The sequence below is a fragment of the Alexandromys fortis genome, unplaced genomic scaffold (genome assembly GCF_014885135.2).
Source record: "Alexandromys fortis isolate MF-2015 unplaced genomic scaffold, M_Fortis_MF-2015_v1.1 scaffold_263, whole genome shotgun sequence".
Classification (NCBI taxonomy): domain Eukaryota; kingdom Metazoa; phylum Chordata; class Mammalia; order Rodentia; family Cricetidae; genus Alexandromys; species Alexandromys fortis.
In genome coordinates this window covers 1,160,166-1,172,109 of record NW_026068165.1, presented here as the reverse complement: position 1 = coordinate 1,172,109, position 11,944 = coordinate 1,160,166, and the positions used below count along the sequence as shown (strand labels likewise).

The following is an 11,944-nucleotide window of genomic DNA, read 5'->3' as shown; positions in this document are numbered from 1 at the left end:
TATGTCAAAGAAACACTTCTAAAGCTTAAATCATATATTAAACCCCACACACTAATAGTGAGAGACTTCAACACTCCCCTCTCACCACTGAACAGGTCAATCAGACAAAAAATGAACAGAGAAATAAGAGAACTAACAGATGTTATGACTCAAATGGACTTAACAGACATCTATAGAATATTCCATCCAAACAGAAAAGAATATATCTTCTCAGCACCTCATGGACTTTCTCAAAAATTGACCACATACTCGGTAACAAAACAAACCTCAACAAATATAAAAAAATTGGAATAAGCCCAGCGGTGGTGGCGCACGCCTTTAATCCCAGCACTCGGGAGGCAGAGGCAGGCGGATCTCTGTGAATTCGAGACCAGCCTGGTCTACAAAGCTAGTTCCAGGACAGGTTCCAAAGCCACAGAGAAACCCTGTCTCGAAAAACCAACAAAAAAAATTTAAAAAATTTAAAAAAATTGGAATAACCCAATGTACCTTATTAGATCACCATGGTCTAAAACAAGAAGTCAACAGCAATACTAATTCCAGAAAATCCACAAGCACATGGAAATTAAACAATGCTCACCCGAATCATCAATGGGTCAAGGAAGAAATAAAGGGAGAAATTAAAGACTTCCTAAAATTCAATGAAAATGACCACACAACATACCCAAATTTATGGGACACAATGAAAGCAGTGTTAAGAGGCAAATTCATAGCATTAAACACCTACATAAACAAGCTGGGAAAATCCCACACTAGTGAATTAACAGAACATTTGAAAACTTTAGAACAAAAAGAAGCAAACTCACCTAAGAGAACTAGATGGCAGGAAATAATTAAAGTGAGAGCTAAAATCAATAAAACAGAAACAAAGAAAACAATACAAAAATCAATGAGACAAGGATTGGTTCTTCGAGAAAATCAACAAAATAAATGAAACTTTATCTAAACTAACCAAAAGGCAGGGATAGAATATCCAAATTAACAAAATAAGCAATAAAAAGGGGGACATAACAACAGACATGGAGGAAATACAGAGGATCATCAGGCCATATTTTGAAAACCTGTACTCCACAAAATTGGAAAACTTAAAGGAAATGGACAACTTTCTGCATAAATATCACTTACCAAAATTAAATCAAGACCAGCTAAACAATAAAACAGACCTATAACTGCTGAAGAAATAGAAACAGTCATCAAAAGTCTCCCAGCCAAAAAAAGCCCAGGACCAGATGGTTTCAGCTCAGAATTCTACAAGACTTTCAAAGAGGAACTAATACCAAAACTCCTCAAATTATTCCACAAAATAGAAACAGAGGGAACATTGCCAAACACTTTTTATGAGGTTACAATTACCCTGAAACCCAAAACCACAAAAAGACATACTAAGAAAGAGAATTACAGACCAATCTCACTCATGAACATTATGCAAAAATACTAAATAAAATACTAGCAAATCGAATCCAAGAACACATCAGAACCATCATCCACCATGATCAAGTCGGCTTCATCCCACAGATGAAAGGATAGTTCAACATATGAAAATCTGTCAACATAATCCACCATATAAATAAGCAAGCTGAAAAATAAATACCCACATGATCATCTCATTAGATGCCGAAAAAGCTTTTGACAAAATACAACATTCCTTCATGATAAAACTCTTGGAGAGAGCAGGAATACAAGGAACATACCTAAACATAATTAAGGCAATATACAGCAAGCCAACAGCCAACATCAAACTAAATGGAGAGAAACTCCCAGTGATTCCACTGAAATCAGGAATAAGACAAAGTTGTCCACTCTCTCCATATCTATTCAATATAGTTCTTGAGGTCCTAGCTAGAGCAATAAGACACCAAAGGGAGATCAAGGGGATACAAATTGGAAAATAAGTCAAACTCTTACTGTTTGCTTATGATATGATAATTTACATAAGTGATCCCAAAAATTCTACCAAGGAACTTCTACAACTTATAAACACCTTCAGCAATATAGCAGGAATCGAGATTAACTAAAAAAAAAAAAAATCAGTAGCCCTCCTGTACACAGATGATAAAAGGGCTGGGGAAGAAATCAGAGAATCAACACCCTTCACAATAACCATAAATAGCATAAAATATCTCAGAGTAACTCTAACCAAAAAAGTGGAAGACTTATATGACAAGAACCTTAAATCTTTGAAGAAGACACCAGAAAGTGGAAAGATCTCCCATGTTCTTGGGTAGGCAGAAATAACATAGTAAAAATGGCAATCTCCCCAAAAGCAATCTACAGATTCAAGGCAATGCCCAGCAAAATCCCAGCAAAATTCTTCAAAGACCTCAAAAGAACGATACTCAACTTCATATGGAAAAGCAAAAAACCCAGGATAGCCAAAAAAAATCCTGTACAATAAAAGAACTTCTGGAGGCATCACAATCCCTGACTTCAAACTCTAGTACAGAGCTACAATACTGAAAACAGCCTGGTACTGGCAAAAGAACAGACAGGAGGACCAATGGAACCAAATAGAAGACCCAGATATCAATCCACACATCTTCGGACACCTGATCTTTGATAAAGAAGCAAAAAATAGCAAATGGAAAAAAGAAAGCATATTTAACAAGTGGTGCTGGCATAACTGAATTTCAACATGTAGAAGAATGAAAATAAATCCATATTTATCACAATGCACAAAACTCAAGTTCAAATGGATCAAAGACTTCAACATAAATCCAGTCACACTGAACCTTATAGAAGAGAAAGTGGGAAGTACACTTGAATGCATTGGCACAGGGAACCACTTCCTAAATAGAACTCCAGCAGCACAGACACTGAGACAAACACTTAATAAATGGGACCTCCTGAAACTGAAAAGCTTCTTTAAAGCAAAGGACATGGTCAACAAGACAAAACGACAGCTTACAGAATGGGAAAAGAGCTTCACTAACCCCACATCAGACAGAGGTCTGATCTCCAAAATATACAAAGAACTCAAGAAATTTGACACCAAAAGATCACATAATCCAATAAAAAAAATGGAGTTCAGACATAAACAGAGAATTCTCATCAGAGGAATCTAAAATGGCTGAAAGACACTTAAGGAAATGTTCAGCATCCTTAGTCATCAGAGAAATGCAAATCAAAACAACTCTGAGATTCCATCTTACACCTGTAAGAATGGCCAAGATCAAATACACTGATGACAACTTATGCTGGAGAGGTTGTGGGGAGAGTAAAGGGAACACTCCTCCATTGCTGGTGAGAATGCAAACTGGTACAGCCCCTTTGGATGTCAGTATGGTGCTTTCTCAGAAAATTAGGAAACAACCTTCCTCAAGACCCCGTAATACCACTTTTGGGTATATATCCAAAGGATGCTCAATCATGCCACAAGGACATAGTGTTCAACTATGTTCATAGCAGCTTTGTTTGTCATAGCCAGAACCTGGAAATAACCTAAGTGCCCCTCGATCGAAGAATAGATAAGGAAAATGTGGTACATTTACGCAATGGGGTACTACACAGCAGGAAAAATAACAACAGCTTAAATTTTGCAGGAAAATGGATGGAACTAGAAAACATTACTTTGAGTGAGGTAACCCAGACACAGAAAGACAATTATCACATGTACTCACTCATATGTGGTATTTATTTATTTATTTTTGTTTTTTCGAGACAGGGTTTCTCTGTGGCTTTGGAGCCTGTCCTGGAACTAGCTCTGTAGACCAGGCTGGTCTCGAACTCACAAAGATCCACCTGCCTCTGCCTCCCGAGTGCTGGGATTAAAGGCGTGTGCCACCATTGCCTGGCTTATATGTGGTTTTAAACATAAAGCAAAGAAAGTCAGCCTACAAACCACAATCCCAGAGAATTTAGACAACAATGCGGACACTAAGAGAGACTTACATAGATCTAATCTACATGGGAAGTAGAAAGTAGAAAATGACAAGATCTCCTGAGTAAATTGGGAGCATGGGGACCTTGGGGGAGGATTGAAGGAGGTAAGGGAGAGGCAGGGAGGGGAGCAAAGAAAATGTAGAGCTCAATAATTATTAATAAAAATGTATAAAATCATTTTTTTATTAATTGTGTGGCTATGTGTGTGTGAAGGTGTGTGCCACGTGCATATGGACTAGAGGCATTGGATGCCTGTGAGCTGAAGTCACAGGCTATTGTGAGCCACCTGCAATGGGTACTAGGAATTTAACTAAGACCCTCTGGAAGAATAATCTGTGGTCTTAACTGTTGATCGATCTCTTCGTCCGCTCTCTACAAACTGTGGTTGAATCTTATAAAAGTGGTCGCCTTAATATTTGCCTTTACTCTAGAAATGGTCTGATATGCATTGGTTCCTCTTCAGATTGTAACTTCCCTTTCCTTTCAATGTATTAATTATTATTTTAAAAAATGCACAAAAAAGAGCACTGACTGCTCCAGAGGACCAGGGTTCAATTCCTAGCACCCACATGGCAGCTCACAATTGTCTATAACTCCAGTTTCAGGGGACCTGACACCCATGGCAAAACACCAATGCATATTAAATAAGAATAAATAAATTAAAAAAAAGAAAGTAGAGTCAAGAAAGCTGGGCAGTGGTGGCGCACGCCTTTAATCCCAGCACTGTTGAGGCAGAGGCAGGCGGATCTCTGTGAGTTCGAGGCTAGCCTGGTCTACAGAGTGAGTTCCAGGACAGACAGGGTTTGAGAACTCCTGTCTCAAAAAACAAGAAAGAAAGAAAGAAAGAAAGAAAGAAAGAAAGAAAGAAAGAAAGAAAGAAAGAAAGAGGGAGGGAAGGAAGAAGAAAAAAGAAAGGGAAATTAGACTCAGAGAGCCACATAAATAAGTCTTTATTGGAAAAATACATAATTCCTTATAAATATAATAAATAACAATCCTGTAAACTTCTGTTACAAGGATAAATACCCAAATCTCCCTTCCGGGTTAATAAATATGCAGCTTTGTCCCAGGTGAAATCACAGTCGGTCCACGTTGGCCATTTGTCCTCAGGGACTAAGGCAGGTACCGAGCTTGCTTGGGCTCACTTTTTCTGGTGCTCTGGCCTTTCTCATTGCTTCCCTGATGTGCTCCCGTGGGACTTTATTCCTCATCTCTATCTCCTTCCTCTAGGGAGCTACCTGCTCTGGTCCCCCCACCCCCATAGTAAAGCTGCCCTTCAAACAAAACAAAACAAAACAACAACCAAAAGTACTAATGGGTCAGTTAGCTTGTTGGCTTACAGAAGCCTGGGTTGGTAGATTGATCTTATCATTGCTGGGAACCTGGGTGCTATACTTAAGCTGTTGGCATTAAGGGTTCCGTTAGGGTGGCTGCTCCATGGGCAAAGACCCGGGCAGCTGTCGCCACAAAGGCCTGGAAGCTTCGGAGAATCTTGGAGCGGAGAAGGGGACGCTGCCACTGCTGGCTGGGACTCAGGCTAGGCCTCTGTGGTGTCTCCCAGGGATGATCCTCTGACTGAAAGGACACAAGATACAGTCAGAACGGGTTCTAATACTAAGCTCCCAGCTTCCGTCTCAGACACTGGCTAGTCCCATCCCCCAGACCCCGGGTTCATACCTGGAGTAGCTGGCTGAGGCCCAGTAGGGAGGTATGAAGCTGGCTCACATCAGGGAGTGGAGAAGGCTCCCCTGTGAAGATGTCTGAGTCCAGCAGCTGCTTGTAAAAAACCAGACCTTGGTGGATTCTTTGCAGGCACATCTAGGGAAAGAAGGAAGTAATGAAAACATGTGGACACTCTTTTCCAGTGCCCTGTCTTCTTTTCTCCCTCTTCTTTAGACAGCATCCCACTAGCTCAGGCTGTGGCCTTAAATCTACGCCAGGTTGCTCAGGCCGGCTTCAAGCCCACGGCAGTTCTTTACCATCTCAGGAATAGCGAGGGGCCGCTATGATGCTAGCTCATTGCTCCCCTGCCCTAGATGTACTAACATCATCTGGATGGTACCTGGCTGTTGTCCTTGAGTCCTTGGGGATCACAGCCGTCCCCACACTGGATGTGTGGGACGTCATTTCTAGCCTCTTCACCTCCTTCTTCTCTTAGCAGATCCTGGAATGGGGCCAAAGGAGGATGAGATAAGGTTTTGTTGTTGTTGTTTTGCTTTTTTGAGACAGGGTTTCTGCGCAGTTTTGGAGCCTGCCCTTGAACTCACTCTGTAGACCAGGCTGGCCTCGAACTCACAGAGATCTGCCTGCCTCTGCCTCCTGAGTGCCGAGATTAAAGGTATGCACCACTGCCCGGCAACACAAGTAACTTTTGCGTTCCAATGGACCCTTAGGCTCTCCCCGAAGTTCATCTTCTGTCCTCTCTCATTCTGTGACGACCTTCAGCCCTCCAGAGTCCACCCAGCTTACATCACACTTCACACTTCGAAGGTTTGCGAAGGTTTCTGCATGGCTCCAGGAGCTCACACTTACCATCGGTCCCTCTCGGGGATGTGCACTCCAGGCCAGTGTGCAGAGATTCTGAGAGAGCTGCTGGCACTGCGCCCAGTCAGGGCTGCTGCTGCTAGGCACCGTCCGGCCGTGAGCTGCCCAGGGCAGCAGCCACAGCAGTAAAATGGCTCTACAGTCCAGCATCGTGTTGTCCGCTTCTCAAATCCGGGTGGCTCTGTGACCTGCAGCAGGCCTGGTGGACTCTCCACCAGCCTCCTTTTATTCTGACTCTTGTAGTCCGGTTTCTAAGATGCTTCCTGTTTTCTTCCCTTTGTCTCGCAGTCTCTTTTTAAGGTCCCTGAGCTGTAAGACCCGCCCTTAACAGCAGGTGACTCAGAGCAGGTGGGATTCCCCTCCCTGCATCATCTCCCTTTGTGGAGAGCCCAGGTATGCCTCCTCGGTTCCAGGGGAAATGAGCGGTGAGGTCGCTGTGGCCAGAGGCCGAGGATGGGACGTGTGTCATGCTCTCCAGGAACGGAGATGGCTGCAGCCAGGGTGGGGAAGGAATGAATATTTCAATTCATGCCATCTCCAGTTCCTTCCCGTGCAATCTGTCTGATATTTTTGCCTCTCAAGGCATTATTCTTACCTCATCCCACTCTGATTTCCTCACTTCCTCTTGCCTGAGGAAAAACCAAAACAGCATTCATTCATCGCCAAATCCCAGGGTGAGCTCAGTTTGAAATGAACTTTGGTTCCCGTATGATACCATCTACTTGAGAACAAAGCCTTCTTTTCCACCGTGGGAAAGGGTGTTCTTTTCACTGGGTGATCCTGCTTTTGGAGGCAACAGTAACCGTGAAAGTACTTTGTGACCTGAGATGCCGTTTCAGGGCAGGGTAAGACATTACTGTGCCAGCCCTCACTCTGGGAAGGGTACCGCTTGGCTTCTCATTCCACTTAGCCTAAGGTTGTCAACGGTTCTGTGGGTTTGAGGCAATGATTTTTCAGGAAACCAATGGAAACAAGGACTGGAAATGCAACTTCGACGTTCCACCCCCACCCCGTCCTACCCCATGGCTGGAACATCGCTACAAGTTCTGGGCAGCTGAAGGTGCAGTGCAGTGATCCGTGCTGGGCTTGCAGCCTATTGCATCCACGGGTAAAATCCACTGATGGCTGATTTCATCACTGTCCATGACGCAACATCCAGGGAAGCAACTGACAGTGTGAGGTTGGACGTGGGAGGGGAGGGTGGTCTAGAGCTGGAATTGCCCCAGCCCTACAGAGGGGCCCAGGACAATTTGGACATCAGAATGAGACTGTAGACGACCACACGGAAGGCTCTCAAAGTTAACTGTTCCTCTGAGAGACGTGTTCTCAATAGGGGTCCCTCTCGGGCTGTCCTGGCAATCACTCTGTAGACCACGCTGGCCTCAGACTCAAGAGATCTGCCTGCCTCCACCTCCCGAGTGTTGGAATTAAAGGTGTGTGCCACCACCCAGAGTCTAGTTTTTAAATATAAAATGCTTTACGGATTGGAATGTCATCCTTGCACAGGGATGCCAATCTCTGTATCCTCCCGATTTTAGCAAGGCATGCAGAAGCAAGGACCCTTCGGGACTGTTCTAAACTGCAGTGAAACTTCTGGCTCACGTGTCATTAGGATGCCGTGGCAGGTATGCCTACCTTTAGATGAGAGACATTGCCAGGACCGTAGGACTGACTCACTTCGGGGGGAAAGATGGTTCGTCTACGTAGGATGGGCAGAAATGGAATAAGGGAATTGAGAGGCTGTCTGGGGAGTCCACCCCACTTTGTGTAGTGTCTCTTCTACTTTTGCTACCTCTGGTCCATGTCCCGAGAGTCCTAAAAGGAGCTGAAAGGTGAAGGAAAGATAAGGAAAGGGAGGTGGGATGAGCTGGATGGGGCGAGCTGTAGGCCCAGGGCTGTTTCACTTCCTGCTGCTTTAGCAGTGGAGTAGGAAGCAGGGTCCGTGGGGAGACTCTGGGGCTGTCTCGCAGCTTGGACCATTTCCAAGGCTACAGCTGACCTAGGACTTCAAGAAGCTCTTGACGTCAGCTGGCTCTCAACCGTTATGCAAATCACATTCAGAAGACACTCCTAGACAGGCCTTTCCAGCTGGATGCTCGGCTTCCCAGTCCAGCTGAAGGTCCCGCAGGTGGGTAATTACAATGGCGAATGTGCAGCCGGCTCTCAGTTCTGCTGTGCACTTGCTCTAAGCACTTTATGTGCATTAACCTAAGTCTCACAAGAAATTCTACGCAGTAAGTGTTATTATACTACATACTGCCTATGACAGCTGGGAGCCTGGGGCGGAGATAAGTAATTTAACACAGACCACTAAAACTATGGTGCCAATAACTTGCCTTCAGATTCTATTTTTAAAAATTGGCGGGGAGATGGCTCAGTGGTTAAGAACACTACTCTCCCAGAGGACCTGGGTTCAATCCCCAGCACCCACATGGCAGCTCACAACTGACTGTAACTCCAGCTTCAGGGAATCTGACATCCTCACACAGGCACAAAAGAAAGAAAGAAAGAAAGGAAGAAAGAAAGAAAGAAAGAAAGAAAGAAAGAAAGAAAGAAAGAAAGACGAAAGTACCAATGTACATAAAATATTTTTAAAATGCTTAAAATTAGCCAGGCGGTGGTGGTGCACGCCTTTAATCCCAACACTCGGGAGGCAGAGGCAGGCAGATCTCTGTGAGTTCAAGGCCAGCCTGGTCTACAAGAGGTAGTTCCAGGTCAGGCTCCAAAGCTACAGAGAAACCCTGTCTCAAAAAACAAACAACAACAAAAAAAAAGAGAAAATGCTTAAAATTGTTTAAAATTACCACGTGTGTGGGTGCGTGTGTGCCTCAGTATGCCTGTGGACATCAGAGGACAACGTTCAAGTCAGTTTTCTCTTTCTACCTTGGCGTGTTTTCCAGGAACTGAACTCAGGTTGCCAGGCTCTGGCAGCTGGCACCTCTACCCGCAGAGACATCTTTCCCACTGGCTTCACACTTCCCCTATTTGTTGTGGTTCTGGAGAATGAACCTAAGGCCTCACACACGCTAGGCAAGTGTTCTCATCAGATCCCCAGAACTTTTTTTTTTTTTTTTGAGACAGGGTCTCACTATGTAGCCCAGGTGGCCTAGAACTCACTGTGTAGACCAGGCTGGCTTTGAACTCAGAGATCAGCCTGCCTCAGCTGCCTCCTGTAGGGAAAAAGGTGTGAGCACTACCACACCTGGTTTGGATCTTTAAATTTCTACTTCCTAATTTAACAAGGATTATAGATCTGCATCAGGTTCCCCACTAAGCCTCGTAGACCTCAATTTAGTCTTTTGTTTGTTTTGTTTTATCTGTTAGGTCTTTTTGTTTATTTATTTTTTTTTTTCTAGACAAGATTTCTGTATAGGAACTGTTGAAGCCTCTTAGCACTTAGCTTTGTGTGTGAAAATTTAAATCTTAGAACCTGTGATGTCAGAGATCCTTTGAGTTAGGTATTTCCTATTTTGATATAGGAGTCCATGAGTATGGAATACCAAGTGCCTATGTCCTCCTGCCTGCCCCTTTTACGGTTTGGTTTTGTTTTTTTTTTCGATAGAATTTCCCATAGCCCAGGCTACGTAGTCACTATGCTGCAGAGAATGGCCTTGAACTACTGATCCACCTGCCTCCACCTCATGTTCTTGCATGAAGTTCTACTTGCTTTTATTGAGAGAAATCAGAGCGAGAGCACACAGACATGGATGGATTTGTGCGTGTGTGCATGTGTGCGTGTGTGTTGTGAACCTAGAGCTTCTTATACGTGTGTATGTTAGGCAGGTGCTAAACTATTGACCTATAGACTCAGCCCAGAGTGGTTTTTGGAAACACTGGGGTTAAACTCGGGCTTTGTTCCTGCTAGGTGCTTGCATGTGCTAAACAGATGCTTTAGCAGTTGACTTTCATAAAAATAGCTGTATCTATTTCTTTTTTTTATATTTTATTTATTATGTATATAGTGTTCTGGGCACCAGATCTCATTATAGATGGGTGTGAGTCATCATGTGGTTGCTGGGAATTGAACTCAGGACCTTTGGAACAGCAGTCAGTTCTCTTAACCTCTGAGCCATCTCTCCAGCCCCTGTATCTATTTCTTATGTGTGCAGAAATGTGTTATATGTGTGTGCCACAGTCCGTGAGTGAAGATGACAGATGTTGGGCATCACTTTTTCCTTCCACCATGAGTCCCAGGGATCAAAGTCAGGTGCTCACACATGGCAGCAGGGACCCTGCTGGCTGTGCCATCCTAAAAGCTTTCTTCACCCTTTTGAAAAGAAAGACATTTTTGAGAGGGGTTGTTGTTTTGAGACAAGGTCTTACTGTGTAGCTTTCCCTGGCCTGGAACTCACTATGTAGATCAGACTGGCATTGAACTCACACAGATCCTGAGTGTTGGGTTTGCAAACCCACATAGCTTGGCTTTTGTTGTTGTTGTTTTTAAACAGTGTTTCATGCAACCCTGACTAGATTGGAACTTGCTATGTAGCAGAAGCTAGTCTTGCACCCCTAATCCTTCTGCCTCTATCTCTGGATTATTGTCATTACAAGTATGTCCCCACTATTCCATGGCCCAGGAAATGCTGGAAAAGTTTATCATTGGTGAGGAATTTCTTCCACAGGCATCCCACAATTTGGCCTTTATACTATTTGTTTGCTGAAAGAGGGCTTCACTGTGTAGCCATAGCTGGCCTAGTGTCCTTGCTATGTAGTCTAATCTGGCCTTGAATTTGTGGGGTCCTCTTGCTCCTGCCTTAAGAAAGCAGGAATTGCAGGTGTGGACCATTACCTGTACAGGACTTTTAAAAACAGGAGTTGGGAGCCGGGCACTGGTGGTGCACGCCTTTAATCCCAACACTCGAGAGGCAGAGGCTGGCGGATCCCTGTGAGTTCAAGGCCAACCTGGTTTATAGAGCTAGTTCCAGGGCAGCCCCAAAACAGTAATGACAGCTTGAGTGTCCTAAGACATCTCACAGCTCGGACCAATTAATTCTAAAGCAGTTTAAGTCCACAGCCAAGTCCCCAGAGTCTGTCGGACATGGTGACATCCTCCCACAGAAGAATTAGGGACGGTCGGATCTCTGAGTTGGAGGCTGGTCAAGAATCCCCCAGAAGGGCTGTTGATGCGTATGCATGCCTCAGTTGACTCAACCGACTCAACTTAACTGTTTATCTCCCTCTGAGGGACAATGTCTTAACTCCACGGTCTAGGGGAATTTGACAACCCGGGAGGCTTGTTTCTTGGGAAAATTATGGGGACCTCTGGGGGTGACACAAACATGGATGGGAATTTCAGTTGGATGCCTTTAGAAATATAGAAAAGGTGGCCACTTGGGTCAACCTAGAAGTCATGCTCCCGCTTCCTTTTTCTTCCCCGTATCTAGCAGTCATAGGAAATGCCAGGGAGCTTCGGGACGCAGGGTCGGCGGCAGTGGCTTGGCTCACAGGCACAGCAGGACGAAGGGGTAGACCCCGCTACGCCGGGAATACCCACCAGGCGCGTCCCCGTGCTTTGCCTCCG

General features: G+C 44.5%; 1 protein-coding gene and 1 pseudogene across 2 annotated transcripts; both read right to left on the bottom strand.

Moving 5' to 3' along the window:
* Positions 1–4,917: 4,917 nt before the first annotated feature.
* Positions 4,918–7,028, bottom strand: Il23a (interleukin 23 subunit alpha). 2 transcript variants are annotated; one of them, XM_050128172.1, is made up of 4 exons: positions 6,412–7,027; positions 5,942–6,043; positions 5,557–5,697; positions 4,918–5,454 (listed from the first exon to the last, which is right to left on the bottom strand). In XM_050128172.1, the coding sequence occupies exons 1-4, from the start codon at positions 6,571–6,573 to the stop codon at positions 5,275–5,277; spliced, it is 585 nt and encodes a 194-aa protein (XP_049984129.1). In that variant the 5' UTR covers positions 6,574–7,027; the 3' UTR covers positions 4,918–5,274. The 2 variants fall into 2 exon arrangements, with proteins under 2 accessions (XP_049984129.1, XP_049984130.1); XM_050128173.1 differs by lacking the exon at positions 5,942–6,043 and having other exon boundaries at positions 6,412–7,028.
* Positions 7,029–7,884: 856 nt separating this feature from the next.
* Positions 7,885–7,980, bottom strand: LOC126492090 (uncharacterized; annotated as a pseudogene).
* Positions 7,981–11,944: the final 3,964 nt, after the last annotated feature.

Coding starts and splice junctions, on each gene's coding strand:
- Il23a (XM_050128172.1), bottom strand. CDS start 6,573: ATGCTGGACTGTAGAGCCATTTTACTGCTGTGGCTGCTGCCCTGGGCA. Junction 6,044..6,411: donor ATCCCCGAGAGGGACCGATG/GTAAGTGTGAGC, acceptor GCCCCATTCCAG/GATCTGCTAAGAGAAGAAGG. Junction 5,455..5,556: donor GCCTCAGCCAGCTACTCCAG/GTATGAACCCGG, acceptor GTGTCCTTTCAG/TCAGAGGATCATCCCTGGGA.